Source organism: Neovison vison, chromosome 2, assembly GCF_020171115.1.
Source record: "Neovison vison isolate M4711 chromosome 2, ASM_NN_V1, whole genome shotgun sequence".
Classification (NCBI taxonomy): domain Eukaryota; kingdom Metazoa; phylum Chordata; class Mammalia; order Carnivora; family Mustelidae; genus Neogale; species Neogale vison.
The window spans coordinates 209,880,270-209,903,672 of record NC_058092.1 but is presented as its reverse complement, the minus strand read 5'-3'; the positions used below and the strand labels follow the sequence as shown (position 1 = coordinate 209,903,672).

The 23,403-nt window shown below is 49.8% G+C and overlaps 1 protein-coding gene across 1 annotated transcript in view; it reads left to right on the top strand.

Annotated features, from left to right (window-relative positions):
* Positions 1-7,732: 7,732 nt before the first annotated feature.
* The window catches only part of RRP12 (ribosomal RNA processing 12 homolog), a 29,645-nt gene continuing 13,974 nt past the window's right edge, over positions 7,733-23,403 (top strand). Inside the window, exons 1-15 of the mRNA XM_044240240.1 lie at positions 7,733-7,957; positions 8,499-8,728; positions 11,449-11,532; positions 13,189-13,265; positions 13,697-13,802; positions 14,009-14,125; positions 15,197-15,335; positions 15,443-15,570; positions 16,457-16,555; positions 17,206-17,297; positions 19,562-19,673; positions 19,902-19,999; positions 21,203-21,317; positions 22,707-22,849; positions 23,062-23,183. Of these exons, the coding sequence (XP_044096175.1) occupies positions 7,819-7,957; positions 8,499-8,728; positions 11,449-11,532; positions 13,189-13,265; positions 13,697-13,802; positions 14,009-14,125; positions 15,197-15,335; positions 15,443-15,570; positions 16,457-16,555; positions 17,206-17,297; positions 19,562-19,673; positions 19,902-19,999; positions 21,203-21,317; positions 22,707-22,849; positions 23,062-23,183 (1,801 nt within the window). The 5' untranslated portion in view covers positions 7,733-7,818. The remainder of the gene's footprint in view (positions 7,958-8,498; positions 8,729-11,448; positions 11,533-13,188; positions 13,266-13,696; positions 13,803-14,008; positions 14,126-15,196; positions 15,336-15,442; positions 15,571-16,456; positions 16,556-17,205; positions 17,298-19,561; positions 19,674-19,901; positions 20,000-21,202; positions 21,318-22,706; positions 22,850-23,061; positions 23,184-23,403) is intronic.

Genomic DNA, 23,403 nt, shown 5'->3' with positions numbered 1-23,403 from the left:
ACCTTCCTCTCTTCCACAATGCCCAATATACTCAGCAGTAGTGTGTATTGGCTGACTAAATGGAGGACCAATACTCCTACTAAAGTACAAGCTCCTTCAGTTATTTTCCCAGATTGCAATGTGCAAAAACTCCCTATGAAAATCCAGACTCTTTATTCTGACCCTCAGGCCCTTCAGGATCTGCTCCCAAGATAGCCCTCTGACAGCCACCCTGACCCTCTCCTGCACCTCCTGGTGAGCTCTGCTCGTGTCACGTATCCATTTGACAAATAGGAGTACTGCACACCTACTAAGTGCAGACACTGACGAAGGCTCTGAGGACACAAGAGTGGACCAGACATGGTCCCTGTCCTCAGGGGGTCCAGCAGTCAAGGAGGAGAGAGGGATTGGCGCCTGGGTGGCTCGGTCAGTTAAGCGTCTGCCTTCGGCTCAGGTCATGATCTCAGGGTCCTGGAATCGAGCCCCGCATTGGGGTCCGTGCACCATGGGGAGTCTCCCTGTCCCTCTCCCTCTGCCCATAACCCCCACTCGTGCTCTCTCTCTCTCTCTCTCTCTCTCGCTCTGCTCTCTCTCAAATAATTTTTTTTTTTTTTAAGGAAGAGACACAGAAGCAAAAAGCGTTTCTATGAATGGAGCATCAGTGAGCATTCGAGTTCTGAGGTCCTGGAGAGAATGAGATACATCTTCGATTCACAGATGAGAAGACTGAGAAGTTTTGTGCTTGTCTCAGCAGCAGTAACCCGTAGGTTTCTTTTGCTGTTGTTGTTTTAAGATTTTTAAAATTTATTTGTTTTTTGAAAGAGGGTGCACACATACACATGCACCCACACAAGTGGTGGAGGGGCAGTGGTGGAGAAGGAGCAGAGGGAGAGGGAAAGAATCCCAGGCAGACTCCCCGCAGAGCACGGAGCCTTACCTGGGGCCATTCCACGACCCTGAGACCATGACTTGAGTGGAAGCCAAGAGTCAGATGCTCAGCCAACTGAGCGACCCAGGAGCCCATAACCTATAGGTCTCTTAAGAGCAGGAGAGCCTCCAAGCATCTTTATGTACCTCCATATGCTAACTTAGCACAGTGTCTTGCATATAATTAGTGCTCAAGAAATAACTTTTGGGGTCGCCTGGCTGGCTCAGTCAGTTAAGTGACTGCCTTTGGCTCAGGTCATGATCCCAGAGTCCTGGGACTGAGTCCCACATCAGGCTCCTTGCTCAGGAGGGAGCCTGGTTCTTCCTCTCCCTCTGCAGCTCCCCCTGTTTGTGTTTTCTCTGTTCATCTCTCTCAAATAAATAAATAAAATCTTTATTTAAAAAAAAAAAAGAAATAACTTTTGGGAATTGTAACTGAGTTATTACAATAACTACCCCCGTAGAACTACCCCGTATCAGTTCTTCCTTTCTAACTTAGCAATAGAACTCCCACTGGGAGGAAGGGGGTGGGCTGCAATGTTCCCGACTAAAAGTCTGTATAGTACTCAGCCCCTCTGCAGTTAAGTTTGGCCAAATTACTAAATTCTAGCCAATCAGATGTGAGTAGAACTGGCTTAAAGGGAGCTGACTTGGCTGGGAGTGCCCCCTTGGCTCCATCTTACTGAGTCTGGGCCTTGGCCTAGACTGAATGTGATGGCTGGAGCTCCTGCAGCCCATCTTTGGAGCATGAGGTGACACCGAAGATGGAAGTCATATACCAGGGAGGGTAGAGCAGAAAAAGAGAATGCCTAGGACCCTGAGGACTCTGTGGAGCCACCATATTAGCCCACCTACCTCCTGACTTGACGAATGTGAAGAATTAATCCTGTGTGTTTGAGCTACTATCTTGAGGTCTCCATGTTAGCAGCTGTACACAATTCATTCCTGATACGGAGGCCCCTGACAGGAATGGAGGGTTGGAAGTAGTAGGCGGAGAAATGCGTAATTTTGCAGTAAGAATGAATTTGGGGGCATCAGGATGCCAGGTTAGAGTGGGGATCACACGGTCTCTGCTCACCCACACTCCTTCCTGCCTGTCATGGTCACGTCCTGTCAGGTGACAAATGAAGGTGGACTTTGCTTTGGGCGCAGTCCCCTCCCCTCTTTGAGTAAGAGCACACCTGCCATGCCCATATTTCAGTCCTCTTCACAGTTTGGGGTTCTGGTTAGCACACCAGGCCATCCGTTTGTCACCCCGGACTTATTCTAGGGAACAAGCTCTTCTTCGGCCAAATGAAATGTTAATGCCGCAGAGGCTGAGGGACATGCAGCCTTCTGTGACAGTGATGTGCCAGGCATGGGGCTCAGTGTTCTGTGTGCACGATCTCATTTTAGCCTTGGAACAGCAGCCCTATTTTCAGGTGAGGAGACTGTGGCTCACCAAGTTCAGCTACTTGTCTCCTGTCACACCTGGGATGTGGCTCCAAACACGGGCTTGCCTGAATCCATGGCCTGGGCTTTGACACAGCTCCAGCAGTGAGGGCAACCCTCTGAGCAGCCATAACTCCACCACCTGGGTCATGATGGGCTGCCTAGAGTGACAAAGCCTATCTCCCTCTTCTAGAACTTGAGCGCTAAGTTAAACACCCAAGCCATCTGCTTCCTCTTTGTGTGGGGCAAGAGGCTAAGCCTCAACTTCCCTTTCCTCCTGCCCAGTGTCGTAACAGACAACAGCTCCATTGGTGGAAAAATGGCCTTCCTGTTGGCCGTGGGCTCAATGCTTTGGGTGCAGCAGCTCTGTTCCCTGCATGTGATCTTCACAGACAATGTTGAAGCAGTGGTTGCAGAGGGAGTTCCTAGGGTAAGGATGGGATCTCTTGGCTTTTGTCCATTGACCAAGTGAATGACCTTGGGGGTGTCATGGAAGCCCTTGGAATCACAGTTCCCCATCCGTGAAATGAGGACACTGTTCTGTTCTCCTCAGTTAGATAATAGGTTAGAAGCGGTTTTGGAACTTGAGAAGAGCTTTCCTTTCTTTTTTCTTTTTTTTTTAAAAGATTTTTTTTAAAAAAGATTTATTTATTTATTTGACAGAGAGAGAGATCACAAGTAGGCAGAGAGGCAGGCAGAGAAAGGGAGGGTGAAGCAGGCTACCTGCTGAGCAGAGAGCCCGATGTGGGGCTCGATCCCAGGACCCTGTGATCATGACCTGAGCTGAAGGCAGACCTGACCTGAGCCACCCAGGTGCCCCAAGATTTTTTTTTTTTTTGAGTAATCAGAGGGCTTAAACTCACAACTCCAAGATCAAGAGTCACATGCTCTACTGACTGAGCCAGCCAGGCACCCTGAGAGCTTTTTGAATAATAGTAAGTTCACATTTATTACCTTCTCACTACATGCCAGGCAGTGTGCTAAGCACTTTACAGGTATTGTCTTATTTAGTTCTCATAAACCCTATGGGTAGGCATTCTTATCCCCATTTTATAGCTGAGGAAAACTGAGGCCTAGAGTGTAAGGTGACTTGCTGAAGGTCAGACACTTGGATTCTACCCCAGAGGGTCTAACTGCAGGACCCATCCTATAAATGTGAGTGGTCCTTATTAGCCATAAATTGTATGGATTATCATAGAGAAGGCTAATTCCTCTAGTAGAAGACGATGCTGGAATTCAAAGACAGTGAAGTCGGCCCTTCACCAGAAAGGTGAACCCTAGCTGTGCAGAGTGGGAGAAAGTATGCTCAAGCCATCTGGATGCCTCGCGTCCCTTCTCCTGACACCAGCTTCTGGAGGAGGCTCTGCATGGAGGGTGTTTCCAGGTGCAGGGCCAGCCCACTCCCAGACAGGTGGTTCATTGAGAGGTTGTACCTGGTTCTGATTTAGCAGACTCAGTTTGGAGGCAGGTGTCTGTGCCCTAGAAAAGGATGGGAAGACTGCCACTAGCCAGGGGCTCTTCATCTCCCATCTGATTTGCAATAGCCCAGCCTGCTCCCCGACATTGGGGCCTCCCTCCAGGGTTTCAGCTTTAACTGGCTGTTTGTAGAGCTCCCTCTGCTGGCAGAGGTGCACCACCACACTCTTCGCAAGGTAACGGTTTTGGAGATGTACGAATTTTTTTTTTTTTTTAAGATTTTATTATTTATTTGACAGAGAGAGATCACAAGTAGGCAGAGAGGCAGGCAGAGAGAGAGGAGGAAGCAGGCTCCCTGCTGAGCAGAGACCCCCCCGATGCGGGACTCGATCCCAGGATCCTGAGATCATGACCTGAGCCGAAGGCAGCGGCTCAACCCACTGAGCCACCCAGGCGCCCGAGATGTACGAATTTTGACGTACACATTTTCATGTTGAATCCTCAGGGTAGCTCAGTGGGTTCAGTATCATTATTATTATTATTATTATTGTTATTAATAAAAATTTTATTTATTTATTTGGCAGACAGGGATCGAAAGTAGGAAGAGAGGCAGGCAGAGACAGAGAGAGGGAGAAGCAGGCTCTGCTGAGCAGAGAGCACAATGCGTGAGGCTTGATCCCAGAACCCTGGGATCATGACCTGAGTTGAAGACAGAGGCTTTAACCCACTGAGCCACCCAGGCGCCCTTGGGTTCAGTATTATTATCAATACTTTCCGGGATATGAAACGGACACTCAAGAGAGGTTAAATCCCTGCCCAGTGTCGTGTGGTAAAGTCCAGACTCTAACCAACACTTTCTAGGTCTTCTCTCAGTGAATGTTCCCACATCTAGACCTCTGAGCATCAGGTTGCTTACAACAGTTTCCAGACTCGACTTCCTCTTCCTCCTCAGGCCACCAGTTCCCTTCTCTCAGCCTTACTGCCCAGACCGCAGCCAGTGTCCTGGGAGCGGGCTCTGCAGGCAGGTGGTGTGTTGACCCTCATGGCTGGAGGTACAGAGCCCAGAGTCAGCACTGAGTTACCTTCTCTGCAGTGACAGCTTCTCACACTAACAGTCTCTCTCCTCTCTCTGCTCTTCATGCTGGGAGCACTTTCTATTTTTAGTAAATCAACGAAGAGTAACACATATACAGAAAGCGCACAAATTATAAGCACACAGCTAATGAATTAACATGCAGTGAAGATTCCGTGTAAACTCCCTTCCGCCAAAAACTTAGAATATTACCACACACTGGTGCCCACTGTCATTACTACCAGCATGGGAAATGCTATACAGATTTCTAATACTTCTGGACTTGGCAAAGTGAAGAGTTGGTTCAGATATTCCAATGAAAAATTGGCTTACAGATATGTTTCATTTTACACAGCAGTAAACTTGTTTTTAAAAGGAGAAGACCTAGGGCCTCTCTGGGTGGCTCAGTTTAAGTGTCCAACTTTTGATTTTGGCCCAGGTTGTGATCTCAGGGTTGTGAGATCACGCCCCGTGTCAGGCTCTTCACTGGGCGTGGAGCCTGCTTAAGAGTCTCTCTCTCCCTTTCCCTCTGCCCCTTCTCCTTGGTCTAAAAAATAAATAAATAACTAAAAAATAAAAGAAGACCCAACCGAAGGTTGCCAACTCCTTATTTTGGCAAATAATGATGTTTTTTGGGGGGGAAAAACCTTTCATTTAGTCTCACTGTTGCTTTGTAAGAGAAAAGGCATCTGAGTATCAGCATCACTAGTTTGTACTTCTTTTACTACCGACCACTACAGTACTGACCTTGACTGGCATGTGACCTGTGATCTGGATGACCCCCGTGACTGCTTCCAGCACCAACACTATTGCTGCATGAATTTCATCCCAGCCTTCTCTTTATTCCCCATCTATAGCTTCTTGGTTCTTGGACCAAAATTTAATTTTTGATACTTCTTAACTCCCTCAGAAATGTATGTTTTTGAGCTTTGTGTGTCTATCTGTGGAGACAAACACCATCTCAGTTTGGCTAAGTTATTGGCATTTACATTTATCCTTGAATTTTTATAATTTGTGCCCCTATTTTAGTCCCTCTTCTTTCCACCACAACACACATATACTCATTCATTCATTCAACAGTTAATTTGTTGAGTTCCTACACTCTTTGCCAGGCACTCCTCCAGATCTTGGGAATGGAAGTGACAAAGGTAAAATTCTTGTCTTCATGAAATTTATATGGCAGATCTATGTTTTTCCCAAGCTCCCCAGAACTCAGTAGCAACAGTTTATGAGAATCATCTTTGCAAAAGGATATTTAAGAACAAAGGGTGTCTTTAGTCTGTTCAGGGTGCTATACCAACATAACATAGGCTTAGTAATTTGTAAACCCACAAAATTTATTTCTCACAGTTATGGAGGCTGGAAGTCCAAGACCAGGGTGCCAGCATGCTTTGGGTGAGGACCCATTTTTTGAGTCATAGCCAGCTCCTTCTTGCTGGTTCTTCACATGATGGAAGGGACTAGGGATCTCTCTTGAATCTTTTTTATAAGACCAATTCCATTCATGATGGTTTCACTCTAATGACTTAAATCAAAGGCCCCACCTCCTAACACCATCGTCTTTGGGAGTTAGGATTTCAACATAGGGACTTTGCAGGGATATAAGTTCAGACAACAGGAATGTGTGGGTGGCTCAGTCAGTTAAGCATCTGCCTTTGGCTCAGGTCATGATCCCAGCGTCCTAGAGATCAAGTCCTACATTCGGCTCCTTGCTCTGTGGGGAGCCTGCCTCTCCCTCTGTTACTCCCCCTACTTGTACTCTCTCTGGAAATAAATAAATAAAATATTAAAAAACACATTCAGACCATAGCAAGGGGAAAAATTCACACTTTATCAAGTGAAAGAAGCGGTATACAGAAATTTTGTCCACTTCTGGTTCATTTGGAAGTCTGACTTATTGAAATGTCTTGTTCAGTGGCAGCTAAAAAATGTTTGTAAAATGAATGCATTAAAGCCTAATCAGCCAAGACTCACCAGGGGGACTGATTGGCTCAGTCGGTATAGCATATATCTCAGGGTTGTGAGTTCAAGCCCCATGTTGGGTGGGGAGCCTACTTAAAAACAAAGCAAAACAACTCACCAGGATCCAGCCATAGTTTGATGAAATCAGGTTTGTTGATTTGAAGTGGGAGAGGGAATTCTAGAGGAATCTTGGAATACTGCACCCCAAGACAGGGGAGGAAAGAATCTTAAGGTTTGGGCTCCACCTAAACGACTTTGGGGAGGGTGGAAGTGGAAATCAATTCAGGATTGATTGCTAATTCTGATGTGGGATTAGAAGACATTAGTAAGAGAAACTGGCGTGGGGGCGGTTTAGCAATTGGGTATCCCCCCTACTAAATGAAAGTAACTAAGCAGGTTTAGAGCATCACTGGCAGCTTTTTTCTCGTTTCGGAGCAAAAACCTTGCCCAGGTTTTGACTCTTTCAAATAAACTTGCTTCCAAGCTTTACTTTCGAAATCAGATCTTTAAAAAAATTACAAATATACTTTTTTTTTTTTTTAAGATTTTATTTACTTGTCAGACAGAGAGCGCGAGCGCACAAGCAGGCAGAGGCGGAGAGAGAAGCAGGCTCTCCGCGGAGCAAGAAGCCCCATGCGGGACTGGATTCCAGGACCCTGGGATCATTACCTGAGCGGAAGACAGCGGTTTAACCGGCTGAGCCACCCAGGTATCCCACGTTTGGTTGTTCTTTAACCTGCAAAGTAATTCTAGTTTTATAAGGCCCACTTCTGTAGCCAAGAACCGATGCCCCGGAAGATAAGCCCGAGGGACTCCTCTGCAACAAGCCTCATCGGCGCTGCTCCGGGACCCCGAGCACGGAGGAAATGTAAAACCGGATGTTGACTATTTTGCCATAGAAACAGACGCGAATCCGGAAGTTACGTCAGAGAAAGCGGAAGTGAAGCCGTCTACTTATCCACGTGGGTTCTGCGCGTGTTTCCCGGTCCCTGGTAGCCGGAGCTTTAAGCTCTGTCCCCGGCATAGTCGCCATGGGTCGCTCGGGGAAGTTGCCCTCCGGTGTCTCGGCCAAGTTGAAACGCTGGAAGAAAGGCCATAGTAGCGACAGCAACCCTGCCATCTGCCGCCACCGCCAGGCCGCCCGCAGCCGCTTCTTCAGCCGGCCCTCAGGTAGCGGGGTCGAGACTCCAACGCGCTGGCGACGGGGTTCTGGCGGATCTGGTCTGATGGTCGGGGCCTCTCTGGAGGCCCTGGGCCCAGGCGCTGAACGTTTCTTCTCCTAGAACGTCGCACGTGGAGCCTGCTGTAAAGACCCACCCTCTGCATTTGACAGATGGGGAAATGGAGTCCGCAGTAGGGAAATGACTAGCCCTGGGTACCACAGGTGTCAGAGTTGGGACTTGGCTATAATTAACTTTGGGGGAGACTTACCAAAGTGTTTTCACCTGCATTTGTTTTCCAAGCCCCTGCGTGCAGTCCCCGCGCCGTCTCCCCCCGGCACTTAATCCGTCGGGACACAGAAGCAGAAACTTTAACCCGGCGGGTTTGCTAAGTTCTAGGGGTATGGTGGGCCGATGAGGCAGGCCATGTTCAGAATTCAGCGTCTCGAGCTGGGGGCCTGGACTCTGCTAGTTTTTGTCGTATGGGTGGATCCCGGCCAAAAGGAGGTTCGGGTAGAAGTGAGGGCCTCACCTGTGCCTCCGGTTTTCAGGAAAAAGCGACCTGACTGTTGATGCGGTGAAGTTGCATAATGAGCTGCAGTCTGGGTCCATGCGTGTGGGCAAAAGCGAAGCCCCTGAGACGGCCATGGAAGAGGAGGAGGGGCCCGCTCTCACGGAGAAGTCCTCGGGCACCTTCCTGAGCGGCCTCTCGGACTGCACAAATGTCACCTTCAGCAAAGTGCAGCGCTTTTGGGAGTCCAACTCAGCTGCGCACAAGGAGGTAGGGGGGAGGGTCAGGAGGACTTGGGGTGGTGAGGAGGACCCAGACTCGGGCTTCTTTTTAGTTTCTCCCAGTGCTGGCTCACTGCTGCGGGAGACAGCTGGTATTTTTGGATGATGTGTCATCTCTTCTACCTTTTGTGTTCCCTACTCACTAGCTTTCCTAGGGCGGGTTGCACTTTCTGCTTTTTACTAACAGCATCTCCCCTACTCAAGTGTAAAGTCCCTCGGGTTAGAAATATTTTCCAAATACTTACCTCTCATATCGCAGAACTTTTTACATAGAATATTTTCAAGACACGTTTGTTGAGTAAATTAATGCTGAGTAACAATAGATAGAAAATGTTTTATCTAACAAGAACCAGATTTTATTTGTATTTTTTTAGTTAATACTTTTAAGTTATACATATTTATATTCATTGTTTAGCATCACGCTCTAACCAACTGAGCTAACCGGCCACTTATATTCATTGTTTAAATGAAAAATGTCAAAATTATGAATGGTACCAAAGTGATGGGAGTAGAATAAAACGTCAGAGCTGTTCTCCCAACTTAACTTCTTCATGGCAGTTATTGTTGATGGCTTATCATGCGTCTACCTAGCCCAGCACTGTCCAAAACGTGGTGCAAGCCACACAGGTAACTGTAAAGTTTTAGTACCCATATTTTTAAAAAGTAAAAAGTACATGAAATTGATCTTCTTTTTTTTTTTAAGATTTTATTTATTTATTTATTTGACAGGGTGAGAGAGAGCACAAGTAGGCAGAGAGGCAGGCAGGGGCGGGGGAAGCAGGCTCCCTGCTGAGCAGAGAGCCTGATCTGGGGCTCAATCCCAGGACCCTTCCTGAGACCATGACTTGAGCTGAAGGCAGAGGCTTAACCCACTGAGCCACTCAGGTGCCCCCTGAAATTAATCTTAATAATAAGCTTACTATAGTTAATTATTGGCATTTCAACCTATAATTGATATAAAATGAGATGATTTGTATTATTTTTATCATATTAAGTCTTCAGAATCTGGAGTGTATGTTAGCTTTACATGTCTATTTGGATGCTAACTCTTCTTTGAAAGGACTTGATTTGGTCATAAAATTGACAAAGGCAAAAGGTTCATATTTCCAAGTTGTTTTATATCTGTTTTCAGGGCGCCTGGGTGGCTCAGTCAGTTAAGCATCCAACTCTTTATTTCAGCTCAGGTCATGATTTCAGGGTGGTGGGATCAAGCCCCGAGTTGGACTCCACTTAGGAGTCTACTTGGGATTCTCTCTCTCTCCCTTTTCCTTCTGTCCCTCCCCATACTTGCACATATGCAAGTGCTCTCTCTCAAATAAATAAATCTTAAAGATATATATATATATTTGTTTTCCCATAACTAGATTTTTTTAAAAGTTTATTTGAGAGCCTGTGTGCTCATATGCACAAGAAGGGCAGGAGGGGCAGAGGGAGAAGGAGAAGCAGGCTCCCCAGGCAGGGCTTGATCCCAGGACCCCGGGATCATGACCTGCGCAGAAGGCAGACGTTTAACAAACTGAGCCACCAGGTGCCCCTCAAGTGTTCATTTTTAAATTTGTGAATTAAGGATTCAGTTCTTCAGTCACACTAGCCATGTTCCATGTGCTCAGTAGCCTCTTGTGAACGTTATTATTTTAGACTTTCTTGTCTGTATTTTATTTATTTGAGAGAGAGAGACAGTGAGAGAGAGAAGCAGACTCCCCATGGAGCTGGGAGCCTGATGCGGGACTCGATCCCGGGACTCCAGGACCGTGACCTGAGCTGAAGGCAGTTGCCCAACCAACTGAGCCACCCAGGCGCCCTCTTGTCTATTTTTTAATTTATGTTTATAGATTATATTTTATATGCAGTGTTCTGCAATTTTGCCCCACTGAACAGTAGTTCTAAATTAATACGGTATTGTTTCCCATTATTTTCAATAGTCCTATAGTATTTGAGTCCATCATTACTTATTATGTAGTAATAATACTTTTTTTTTAAAGATTTTATTTATTTATTTGACAGAGAAAGATTACAAGTAGGCAGAGAGGCAGGCAGAGAGAGAGAGGAGGAAGCAGACTCCCTGCCGAGCAGAAAGCCGATGCGGGACTCGATCCCAGGACCCTAAGATCATGACCTGAGCCGAAGACAGCGGCTTAACCCACTGAGCCTCCCAGGCACCCCTGTAGTAATAATACTTTATTGGGGCACCTGGGTGGCTTGGTTAAAGTGTGGGTTAAGTGTCTGCCTTTGACCCAGGTCATGATTCCAGGGTCCTGGGATCGAGCCCTGCATCCAGCTCCCTGCTCAGTGGAAACCCTACTTTTCCCCCTCTGCCTGCTGCTCTGCCTGCTTGTGCTCTCTCTCTCTCTTTCAAATAAATAAGTAAAATCTTGAAAAATAGTAATAGTAATACTTCATTAGTCCTCTGTTGATGGCTGCTGTGTTGTTTCAGTTTGTTGCTGCAGTGAACACACTTGTACCTAAATGTTTGCAGTTTCATGCGGGTATTCCTGTAAGAGATGGGTCTTAGAGGTGGAATCTCAGCAAACGTGTGTGCCCACTCGCTGGGTCTTACCGTGTGTACACCTGGCTCTGAGTGCAGTTCATCTTATCTATCTCTAGGCCTTGTCAGGAGAATAATTTGTGAAGGAGTAAGGAAAAGAAGCAGCCCAGGGACGGGATTCAATATAAAATAAATGTCCTAGGTGCCTTCTCCTTTACATGCAGATCTGTGCTGTTCTGGCTGCTGTCACTGAGGTGATTCGCTCCCAGGGTGGGAAGGAGACAGAGACTGAGTACTTCGCTGCACTGGTGAGTTGGTGTGACTTAAGAGTGGGTGTCCAGAACAGCAGGTTATTCCCGTCGGAGAGAGAAGATGGGTGCCCCTGGCATGAGGAGATAGAGCAGGACATTCCTGGGGAGGGGAGAGTGCTTCAGGGGTGCCTGGCTGGCCCAGTCAGAAGAGCAGATGATATCTTGATATCTTGGGTCTGTGAGTTCAAGCCCCATGTTGGGGGTAAAGATTACTAAAAAAGGAAAGAAAAAGAGTGCTTTAGTCATTCTCAGGTGGTAGCTTCGTAAGGCTGGTGGTATTTTGCTACACTATCCTTACAGAACAAAAACCCAGCACTCTGGTTTTGGCTGTTGTGTTTTCTTCCCTGATCCATGAAGCTGAGTTAGGCCCAGGGAATTCCCTCCAGGGAATCCTCTAGAAAAATGGTTGGGAAAGTGTGGCCAGGGGTGGGGCAGGTGGGAGGCTGGTCCTGAGACCCTTTTCTGGGGTTCATGGGCTATCAAAATTATTTTTATAATAATACTACAACCTCATTTGCCCTTTTACTCTCATTCGCTCATGAGTGTACTATGGAGTTTTCCAGAAGTTATCTCATGTCTGCTGATGTTATTTCAACAGCTAATTGTACTTATATATGCTTGTATTTTATTTTATTTTTTTTTTAAGATTTTATTTATTTGACAGAGGGTAGGCAGAGCAGCAGGCAGAGAGAGGGGGAAGCAGGCTCCCCGCTGAGCAGAGAGCCTGATGTGGGGCTGGATCCCAGGACCCTGAGATCATGACCTGGGCTGAAGGCAGAGGCTTAACCCACTGAGCCACCCAGGCGCCCCGTGTATGCTTGTATTTTTTAAATTTCTCAGTTTTAATTTTTAATATGGTAAGTATCAGTAGATATCACCTATGTAAACAAAACCTCTCAGGGACTCTGCAAGAAATTCTACGGTGTAAAAGTTTGAGAACCGCTGCTCTGGGACAGGGTTTGGCAGACTACGACCCATGGGAATAATCTGATCCAAGACCTGTTTTTGTACAGTCTGAGAGCTAAGAATGTTTTTTATATTTTTAAAGGATTGTTCAAAACACACTCAAAAGAATATGCAACTGAGACCATCTCTGCCTGCAAACCCTAAAATATTTATGATCCGGCCCTTTATGGAAGAAGCCTTCTGTATAATGAATAAGTTAGCCAGTAATACATAGTTGTTTTTTTTTTTAAAGATTTTATTTATTTATTTGACAGAGATCACAGGTAGGCAGAGAGGCAGGCAGAGAGAGAGGGGGGGGAAGCAGGCTCCTGCTGAGCAGAGAGCCTGATGCGGGGCTTGATCCCAGAACCCCGGGATCATAACCTGAGCTGAAGGCAGAGGCTTTAACCCACTGAGCCACCCAGGTGCCCCAATACATAGTTTTTATTATGGGCCGGGCAGTGTTGGGATTGACACATACGAATTTAGTGAAATGTTAGAACAACTTATCTTTGTTTTACAAGTGAGGAAGCTGAATCACAGAAGGTTCATTGCTAGCCCAAAGTCACACAGTGGCAGAGCCAGGATTTGAACCTCTGACACCAGTGTTCTTGTTCATCACCATCCTGCTGGGCACAGGGTGGCCCTAGCACCCCACCTGCCTAGCTTACACAACTCCCCACTCACCCCCTGTGGTCTGGCCCTCAGATGACAACAGTGGAGGCAGTGGAGTCCCCTGAGTCTCTGGCTGCTGTTGCTTACCTGCTGAACCTTGTCCTGAAGCGGTGAGTCTTGTCCTTGGTCTGAGCACAGAGTCTCTTGGGGCAAAGGGAACTGTATCAGCTGGCCTGATATCATCATGGCCTTATCAGCGTGAGGCTCCCGGGGCAGCTTGGGGTGTTGTACAGGGTGTGAGCCCTGGGTCTTGCGAGTGGGGGTGTAGGGAGAGGACAGAGGAGAGCAGTGGGGGCCCATCTCGTGAGAATGGAATGGGTAGTGGAGAAGGCAAGAGGCGCGGAGCTCAGGTGCCACAGAAAGCACACGGAGGTGGTGTCCGGAAGGGAGGGCTCCTGTCCTGACTCCTGCCCGCTTGCTGAGTGACTGGACTAGTGCTGCCTCCCTCTGTCTAGCTCCCGCCTTCAGACCAGGGCTAAGCTTGTTCCTGCTGCTGTAGGACACCCCTCGGGGTTCCGCCATCTCTCTGCTTCCCCCACAGTGTGCCCAGTCCTGTACTCATTAAGAAGTTTTCCGACACCTCCAAGGCCTTCATGGACATCATGGCAGCCCAGACCAACAGTGGCTCCACCTCTGCCCTCCGATGGGTTAGTTTCTGGGTCTGGTTCCCCTCTGCCTTCTTCCAGAGCCCCGCAGATCTGGCTGGAGATCGGATTCTCCCCAGGAGGGGTACAGGCACCACGTGGGCTTCCGACAGATCCCCGTGTGATTTTTTGGAGTTGGTGAGAACCTGGGCTCTTCTCCCAGCTGGCTGGAGCAGGTGAAGCTGAGAGACTCCGAATCTCTCTTGAAGGTCCTCTCCTGCCTGGCCATCCTTCTGCGGAAGCAGGACCTGGAAGCCTGGAGCTACCCTGTGACCCTGCAAGTGTACCAGGGGCTGCTGAGCTTCACAGTGCACCCAAAGCCCAAGGTGAGGCTGCTGGGCCCCCAGAATATGGGGGCGGGGGGCAGCCATTCTAGTAAGTGGGCTCATCTGTCTGAGTAGGGGGAGTAGGGGAGGTTGCCCTGAGGGCTGAGCTCTTGCCCTGAGGCTCTACTCTTTGTTTAGTCCTAGAAGGTGAGAGGCAGCTCCTCATCCTTCAGAAGGGATATTCACTGTCAGGCCGTCCTGAGTCCCTGCTGCCTCACTGGTCAGTGACAGGTTTAGCTACAGTGGCAGGAAGGGGCAGCGTGGGGCTTTGGAGTCTCACACTCCTCAATTGGCTGCTGGGTTCACCACTCGTGTGTGACCTTGGGCGAGTTACTTAAGCTCTCTGAGCCTCGGCTTCCTAACGGGAATGTAGGGCCGGTAATACCAAGCTCACTGCAAGGGTATGGGGCGACTCCAGTGTCTCTCACAGTTCCTGGCTCAGAACTCGGCAGTGGTGGCCAGCCACCGCATTTCCTTCTGAAATTGAGGGCAGGGCCCTCGTCCTAGCATAGCAGTAGTGGTCCGCAGTCATTCGGGGGCTCTGCACGCTTCCCAGGTCAGGTCACGCCTCCTTCCCTGTGTATTCCCGAGGCCGCTCTGCGCTTTCTTCAGGTCTCTGCTGCATTGTCACTTCACTGGAGTGACACTTGCCTGACCACTGTGTAAAAAGACCCTCGCTGTATGGTCTGCAAAGTACTTTTACCTCCGAGTGTATGCGTATGTGTGTTCTGCCTGCCAAAGAGAGAGCAAGTTTTTGGCTCTGGTCACTGCCAGACTGTCAGTCCTGAGAACAGTGCCAGGCTTGGTCACACTTGGTATTGTGGGGTGACTGATGGAACCCCTGGAGTAATGAGGACGCTGCAGCTCAGAGATGAAGTGGTTAGCTCGTTCAAGGCCGTTTGGGGCGCTAGTGGGAGAGCGGGGATCGGAGCTGAGCTTCGTCTCACTGCCCCACTGAGGAGTCTGCACACAGGCGGGGCTGGGTATAGCGTCGGTCGTGGAGGAGGCGTGCCATCTGCGCTGCTGGGTGTATGCTAACCTGGGCCTGGCCCCTCTCTCCCTGGCTCACAGATCCGGAAGGCTGCCCAGCATGGCGTGTGCTCCGTCCTCAAGGGCAGTGAGTTCATGTTCGGTGAAAAAGCCCCTGCCCATCATCCTGCTGCCGTTTCCACCGCCAAATTCTGCATCCAGGAGATTGAGAAGTCTGGAGGTGGGGAACTGGGTCTCCGGCAGGGTGGGTGGGGGCCGAGCCTGGGAGGAGTGGGCTGAGGCCACCCTGAGAGGGTGGGCTGGAGGCTCAGCTCCCTCGCCTGCCAGGCTCTAAGGAGGCCACCACCACACTACACATGCTGACGCTGCTGAAGGACGTGCTGCCCTGCTTCCCAGAAGGCCTGGTCAAGAGCTGCAGTGAGACCCTCCTCAGGGTCATGACCTTGAGCCATGTGGTGAGCTCAGCCGGGGAGCCAGAGGAGTGTGCTGGGGCAGGGGGCTAAACTTCAGACCCTAGGCCCACAATGCTGATGCCTGAGAACTTGTTGGTCTGGCCAGAAGCAGGAGCTGGGGCCTCCCCACCCCAACCCTGCTCTTGTCCATGACCAAGGACACGAGCCATTCTTGGTGTCGGATAGACCAGGCTATCTTCAGGGTCCCGGTCCCTTTGGGAGCTGGTCTCAGGGATCGGGTCAGGGGAAGGGAGCCGAGGCGGGACTGGTAAGGCAGCAGCCCTCTCCCTGCTTGAGCTGTTTCAGCCACAGTCATGGATCTGTTTTCTTTTCTTTTCTTTTTTTAGTTTTTGCTTATTTATTAACATATTTGTACAGTAGCTTTAATACATAAAACGATCTACAGTTTTGTCATGCTAGCACAATTCTGTTAATTTTTATATATCCTCTCATAGGAGGATACATTCTTTGTAAAGTATCTATTATGTCAATAACACAATCATTGTTTAGAAGGAGGAGCCCATTCAGAACAACTTGCTGTATATCCTTTCAGATATTTTTTTTTGGATAAACAAACATAGATAAAAACCTGTGAAAATATAACCATAATCATAGCCTGCCCACCACATATAGCCTGCTTTTATAACCCATTCTGTTAGAAACTATTTGGTCATGTTCCTCTATTATCTTTGTTTAAGTCTCTTAAAAATTTCTCAGTAGCTGCCGAGCCTTCGTAAAGTGACAGTCCTCTGAGTGTCTCAGTGTGGGGGGCATGCTTGAGGTCAGTGGCGTGGGTCTCTCCCAGCCCACTGGCTGGAGTTGGAGGTTGAGGAGCCCAGGGCAGCCATGGGCTTTGCAGTCCCCCACTAAGTGTATTTGTCCTCTCCAGCTGGTGACAGCCTGTGCCATGCAGGCCTTCCACAGCCTCTTCCTTGCCAAGCCCAGCCTGGGCACCCTGTCAGCGGAGCTCAACGCCCAGATCATCACGGTGAGGCCTGATAATGGAGGGGTGTGGTGGTAGAGGGGTGAGGGGGGCCTGTTACTTGTCTACAGAGTGAGCTTGAGTGGGCTGACTGGACTAGCCCAGCGGAGGAGGCCAGTAATCAAGCAGAGAGGAAGCAGGCAGCTAGGAGACTGGCCACCGAAGCCACATCAGTGTCCACAGGACACGGAGACTTCGACTCTTACTTAACTTAATAAACAATTTCAGCATGGTCTCCTGCCGTAACCCATATCTTGAGCAGAGGCTCTCAAATTTAGGGATCCCTGGATGGATTTGGGGAAGGGAGCATAAACATCCCCTTCTTGTTTGCAAAGTGTGCATATGTATGCCCGTGTACATATGTATGCCCGTGTACATTTCTCCTGAGAGAGTCTCTGTGGCTTTTGTGAGATCCAAAGGGTTGTGTGACCCAGGTTTTACTCAGCTGATTCTAGAAACACTGACCCCATAAGAGCAGAACTGGGAGGGTTTCATGGAATAGGGAAATACAGGACCTGGAAAAACCAAGGGGCCTGGGAGCTCCGGGGCCATCTGTGCAGGCCTGTCATTAGGACATGCTGGGAAGGGATCATTGTCATTAGGCCACAGCAGACACACTCACTCAGTGCCCTGCTTATTCCCTGTCCCACCTCTAGGCCTTATATGATTATGTTCCCAGCGAGAATGACTTACAACCCCTGCTGGCCTGGCTTAAGGTCATGGAAAAAGCCCACATCAACCTGGTCAGGTAGGTGTGGTGGAGGGGTGTCCCAAGGCCTCCAGCTAAGCTGCCTGCTCTGCAGTGCAGATGGGAGGGACAGAAGCCGGAAGCTGGAGAGGGAGGGCAGTGTTTCCTTGTCAAGTGTGCTGTAGACCAGCTCTGGTTCTGAGGTGCAGGGCAGGATGGTGTGGCCTGTGGGGCTGGTACTGTCTTGCCAGAGCAGTTACCAGTGAGCTCTAAGGAGCAGCAGGGTGGGCTAAGCACACCGCCCCAGAGGTGGGGCCCCAGTTCCATCCTCAGTCTTGTCATCCCCTGACTGAATCCTCTGCGGTTGGTTTCCTTCTCAGATGACCTCGTGCATTTTCTGTGGCTTCACCCCTCCCCCCACCTGGGTTAACAGTCCCCTCCTCTGGGGTTAGCAGTTCTGCACACCCAGTGTCTGCTCTATGTCTGTCAGAACATGCATGTGTGAGCTTGGCCACTTCACAGTAGCCACCTGATAATTTTGCTTTTCCAGAATAAGGCTGAGAAGAATAAGTGTATCAGTTGGCAACTTGGGTTTCGCCTGGAGTGAGGATCTCTGAGGACCCTGGGGCCCCACCATGCTGTGTCTTCTCTCCCCTGTGCTGAAGGGCTCCCATCGGCCTGCTCTCTCAGACCCCGTGCTGAGTGCTTTCCCTCATTGTCCACCTCACTCATCACAGCCACCCAGGAGGAATGTGCTAGCCTTTTCTTTTTTTCTTTTTTTTTTTTTAAGATTTTATTTATTTATTTAACAGAGAGAGATCACAAGTAGGCAGAGAGGCAGGTAGAGACAGAGGAAAGGAAGCAGGCTCCCCGCTGAGCAGAGAGCCCGACACGGGGCTTGATCCTAGGACCCCGAGATCATGACCTGAGCCGAAGGCAGAGGCTTTAACCCACTGAGCCACTCAGGCGCCCCTGCTAGCCTTTTTCTTGAGCCAGAAACAGAAGCAGTGCGAGGTAGCTTCACCGCAAAGGAGTGAAGACAGGTCTCCAGCCCGCATCTGCTGGGCCCACATTCTCTATCCACACCATCCAGCTTTTATCTGGAGATGCCAAAAAATGGCAAAATAGCCTTATTCTCCACTTCTCAGAATTTTTTTTTTTTAAGATTTTTTTTTCTTTGAGAGAGAGCGAAGTGGGGAGGACCAGAGGGAGAGGGAGAAGCAGACTCCCTGCTGAGGGCAGAGCTGGACTCGAGATTCCATCCTGGGACCCTGAGACCATGGCCTGAGCTGAGATCAGACACTCAACTGACAGAGCCACCCAGGTGTCCCCTCTGCTTCTCAGGATTAGTCCTGAGATTACAAGCCTTCCACAATTGTGCCACGACCTACGTCGCAAGCTGTTTGTTGTAATGCTGTAGCTAACAGCAGAAAAACCTAGAAGCCAAACACAACCATACACAAATGTATCCAAGGAGAGGACTGGTCAGTATACTGTGAGATACTCTGTAGCCATTAGAAGTTACTGAAGTAGGGCTCCAGGGTGGCTCAGTGGGTTAAAGGTTAAAGGGTGCTGGGATCGAGCCCCACATCGGGCTCTCTGTTCTGCGGGGAGCCTGCTTCCTCCTCTCTCTCTGCCTGCCTCTCTGCCTACTTGTGATCTCTGTAAAATAAATATACAAGATCTTAAAAAAAAAAAAAAAGTTGCTGATATAGAGAGGTACATGCTCACCCGGAAAGATCCCAAAATGTATTGAGAAGACTCACAGCATACTCTGGAGCGAAACTGTCAGGGTATGATCCTGACTTCTGCCTCCTACTTGCGACGTGACCTTGGGCACGTAACTTGACTTTTCTGTGCCTCAGGTTCCCCACTTACAATGAATTTTTAAGTCATAGGAGTTAATCTTGTTGCAAACCTTGTTGAAAGGTTTAAGTGAATGAATGCATGTTATAACAGTGCTTGGAGAATGAAAATTGTTAAGTAAATGTTAGCATACGTTACTTCCTATGTTTGTACATGTGTAAGACCTTCTGGAAGAGTATTTGAGAAACTTAACCTTGATTTTCCTCTGGAATGTTCATCTGAAGGTCAGTCTGGGAGAAGAGTGTGATAAAGAAGGTATACTCTTTGTTTTATATTTAGAAGACCTACTTGAATTTTTTTACCACATGTGGCTATTAACTTGAATAACAGTACTTTTTAAAATTGCCCACTAGAAGGGCCTTGTACAGCCTTCCAAATCAGTGACTGTCATTGGACCTGGGCCATGTGGGTCCCTGAGGCCCAGGACCAGACCCCACAGAAGCCTTTTGTCTTCACAGACTGCAGCGGGATCTGGGGCTGGGCCACCTCCCTCGCTTTTTTGGAACCGCGACCACTTGCCTTCTCTCCCCACACTCGCAGGTGGTGACAGCTGCCACTCAGAGCCTTCAGGTACCCCAGCCCCAGCTTTAGGGGGGGAAGCAGAGAGTACAGAGGGTTCTACTGGCTGCCCTGTCTCTCCTGGAATTCGCCCTAGACCTCTAGCTGGATCTGGGGAGGAGGTTCTTGGGGTGGGGATCGGCTTCCTGGAAGTGTCCAAAAGCGATCACTTTTGCTAGGAGGGCTGAGTGGTGCTGGGAGGCTGCTTTAGGCCTAGACAGCTGGGGCCTCTTTTTGCAGGAGATCCTGAAGGAATGTGTCGCTCCCCACATGGCCAGCATTGGCTCCGTGACCTCTTCAGCCTCTGGCCCTGCCCAGCATGTCTTCAAGATGTTCAGGTGAGAACACAGCATCTGTGTTAGGAAGGAATAGGTGTACCTTCTAGAAAGTTCCTTGTAGTGACAGGTGTTCCACTTGTCACTTACTGGGGGCACGTGCGCAGTGCCAGAACAGCTGCTGTTGATGGAGCACTGGCCACGTTCCAGGTGCCATCATGTGCTCATGAGTATGGATTCTGAGCTGGTCATCTGGGGCAAGTTCCCCCATGTCCTCCACGTCTAAATACCTCAGGGTCCTCATCAGTCGAAGGTTACTGATAATGTGAGGGTTCAATGTGTGTGTATGTGTAAAGTTCTCAGAACTGTATCTGGCACGCAGTTAAGCACTCAGCGAATAAAAGCCACTAGTGGTTTTCGTGGTTCTAGGAGATAAGTACTGATCCCCACTTTACAGACAGACAGGCTGAGGTCACCCAACTAGGAGGAGTCTGCCTGACAGCAGAGCCCACTCTTGTTCACGTGCTGTGCTGCCCTCCACACCTGCAAGAGGAGCCATTCCCAGCCGTGGCCAGTGACCATCCTCGTCCTTTCTGCAGCTAATGAGGGGCCTCTGAGCACTGCAGACATTGGAAGGGCCCTGGGGAAGGAGTGAGGATCCTTGGTGTCTGCCCCGGGTCTGTGTGCTCACCTCCAGGCTATGGTGCTTTGGGTCCTGCTCCTTGTGAGGAAACGAGCCTGTTGCCTCCGGATGCATCTGTGATGGAGTTTCAGGAAAACTCAGAGGCACCCGCACCTCCCCGCTCTCTTGTTTCCCGACTCTGACCCCTGTTGGCCATTCTTGCCTCAGATCTCCAGGAGGCCGGGAAGCAGAGCCAGACCCGCTCGACCCAGACCACCTGCCCTACCGTGGCAGCCCATCCTGGGTCGGACCAGGAGAGCATGAGACAGGGACAGCATGGGCTTTGGAGGCCCAGGGTGGCCACTAGCAGAGTGACCCTGGTAGGTTATTTCCTCTCTCTGAGCCTCAGTTTCCCAATCTGAAGGTGGAAGAAACCACATACCTCAGAGTTTTCTTTAGGCAGTAGGATTTCAGATGAAACTCAGCACAGAGGCTGCGTTGTAATTGCTAGTTCTCCCCCTTGGCCTTTCCCGGGGCTCCACGCTTACTGGTCAGCTGGTGGTCTGAAGCTCATGGGCCAGCCATTGACTTCCTGATTGGGGCCCAGGTGAGCAGGAACTTGACTGTGACTGTTACCCTGGCAGGGCCGTGGAGGAAGGCCTGACGTACAAATTCCACGCAGCGTGGAGCTCCGTGTTGCAGCTGCTGTGTGTCTTCTTCCAGGCCTGCGGGAGGCAGGCCCATCCTGTGATGAAGAAGGTGAGCTGGGGAGCTGCCAGGGCCAAGGCAGGAGGTGGCGATTGGGCTGTTGGACTGAGGGCTCCTAGAGTGGTCCTGTGTCTGCTACTTGGGCACTTTACCCCCTGTCACATCCCTGACGGCACTCACAGCAGGTGCCCAGCACAGTGTCTCCAGGAAAGTGTCTGAGCCAACACGTGAGAAACAAAAAGAGGGGTGGGACCTCCCCTGGCCCCTTGGCCAGTAACTGCTCGCTAGTCCTGGCTGAGGTTGATGGCTTTGAACAGGGAACCATCGTGACTCTCCCTCACCCCTACTCCTATCTTCTGTTTTTAATTCTCTGAACTTCCTATAATAAGGGATTATGGTGTTTTAAGCAGCCTTAGGTCCCAGACAGATTACTGCAGCCCAGAGTAAACTATTTAAGAATCAGGGATCCCTTGGGGTGCCTGGGTGGCTCGGTTGTTAAGCGTCAGCCTTTGGCTTGGGTCATGATCCCAGGGTCCTGGGATCAAGCCCTGCATCAGGCTCCCCCTGCTTGTGTTTCCTCTCTCTCTCTCTCTGTCAAATGTATAAATAAAAAATCTTAAAAAAAATAAAAGGGGTCTGGGATCCTCCCCAGCTAGGGAGGCAGGCCCCAGACCCCTCATCAGCTCCTGGCCTCTCGGGGCTTTCACTGACTCTCACCATTGCCGGTTGGAAGAAAGGAGCCACTCTGGGACAGCAAGGGCTTCCTCAAGAAGCCTGGCCCCTAATAGGTTAGATTGATGAACTTGGCCGCCTACAGGCAAGGCCCTGGTGGCTTCTGTGGGGCTGTGGTGGGCCAGAGGTCAGAGCCTTGTCTTGAGGGACATCCACTCCTCAGCATCTGGTAATTTGCTAATTGTCACACGTGGGTGTGTCTTTTCCCTTGGCCAGAGTTTCCCATTTTTTCAAGACAAACTGGAAATGTATGTTTATATGTGAACTCTGATTTTTACGTGTTACTAATAAATACAGAATCTTTTAAATTCTTGGGGCATTGGGGAGAGGTGAGACTCTTCAACAGGTTAAATGTGGTTATTGGTTTGTGATCTCTGACCTAGAGCTTAACATGGGCCCGTGTTCCTGAGCTCTCATCCTCTTCTTCTTTTTTTTTTTTAAGATTTTATTAATTTACTTGACAGAGATCATAAGTAGGCAGAGAGAGAGAGGAAGGGAAGCAGACTCCCTGCTGAGCAGAGAGCCTGATGCGGGGCTCGATTCCAGGACCCTGAGATCATGACCTGAGCCAAAGGCAGAGGCTTTAACCCACTGAGCCACCCAGGTGCCCCTCTCATCCTCTTCTTTGAGAATTTGGCCCTGACTCAGCCGTGGGCTCCTGCTCTGTGAGCAGGCCTTGGTGTATGCTCTCATGTCTTTTTGCTCCAGTGCCTCCAGTCCCTGTGTGACCTGCGTCTCTCCCCGCACTTCCCTCACACGGCAGCTCTGGATCAGGCCGTGGGGGCAGCGGTGGCCAGCATGGGACCCGAGGTGGTTTTAGAGGCTGTGCCTTTGGAAATTGACGGCTCTGAGTAAGTGTGGTTCTGGCTGGCTTCCTTATGAGCCCCGGGGCAGTCGGCGGCTTGTTCTCCTTCAGTAGGGTGTTCACTTTTTTGGGGTGAGGTCTCTGTGTGTCACGTGGGGGTCAGCGGGAAAGGCCACAGCAGGGTTCGAGCTCCTCGGCTTGGTGGGCCGTGGCTGCTGGGTCTGCTGCCCTCACTGGGCCTTCCCTGCCTCCTCCCAGGGAGACTCTGGATTTCCCACGGAGCTGGCTGCTGCCTGTCATCCGGGACCACGTCCGGGAAACACGACTCGGTTTCTTCACCAGCTATTTCTTACCCCTGGCTACCACCCTGAAGAACAAAGGTATGGTCCCCACCTTAGTCCTGGAGCCTTGGCTGGAAGGGGTCAGGAAGGGCTCCTAGGACACTGGGCAGCGTCCCTCTGCTAGGCAGGTGGCCAGCCAGTGCTTGAGGGCCCTCCTCCTCCCTTAGAGGCACAGCCAGGCAGCTCCCCCTCACGGGACCCTGCCCTGTGGCAGGCCAACAGTGGCCTCCTGTCCTACTGAGGTAATTAGACAAGAACA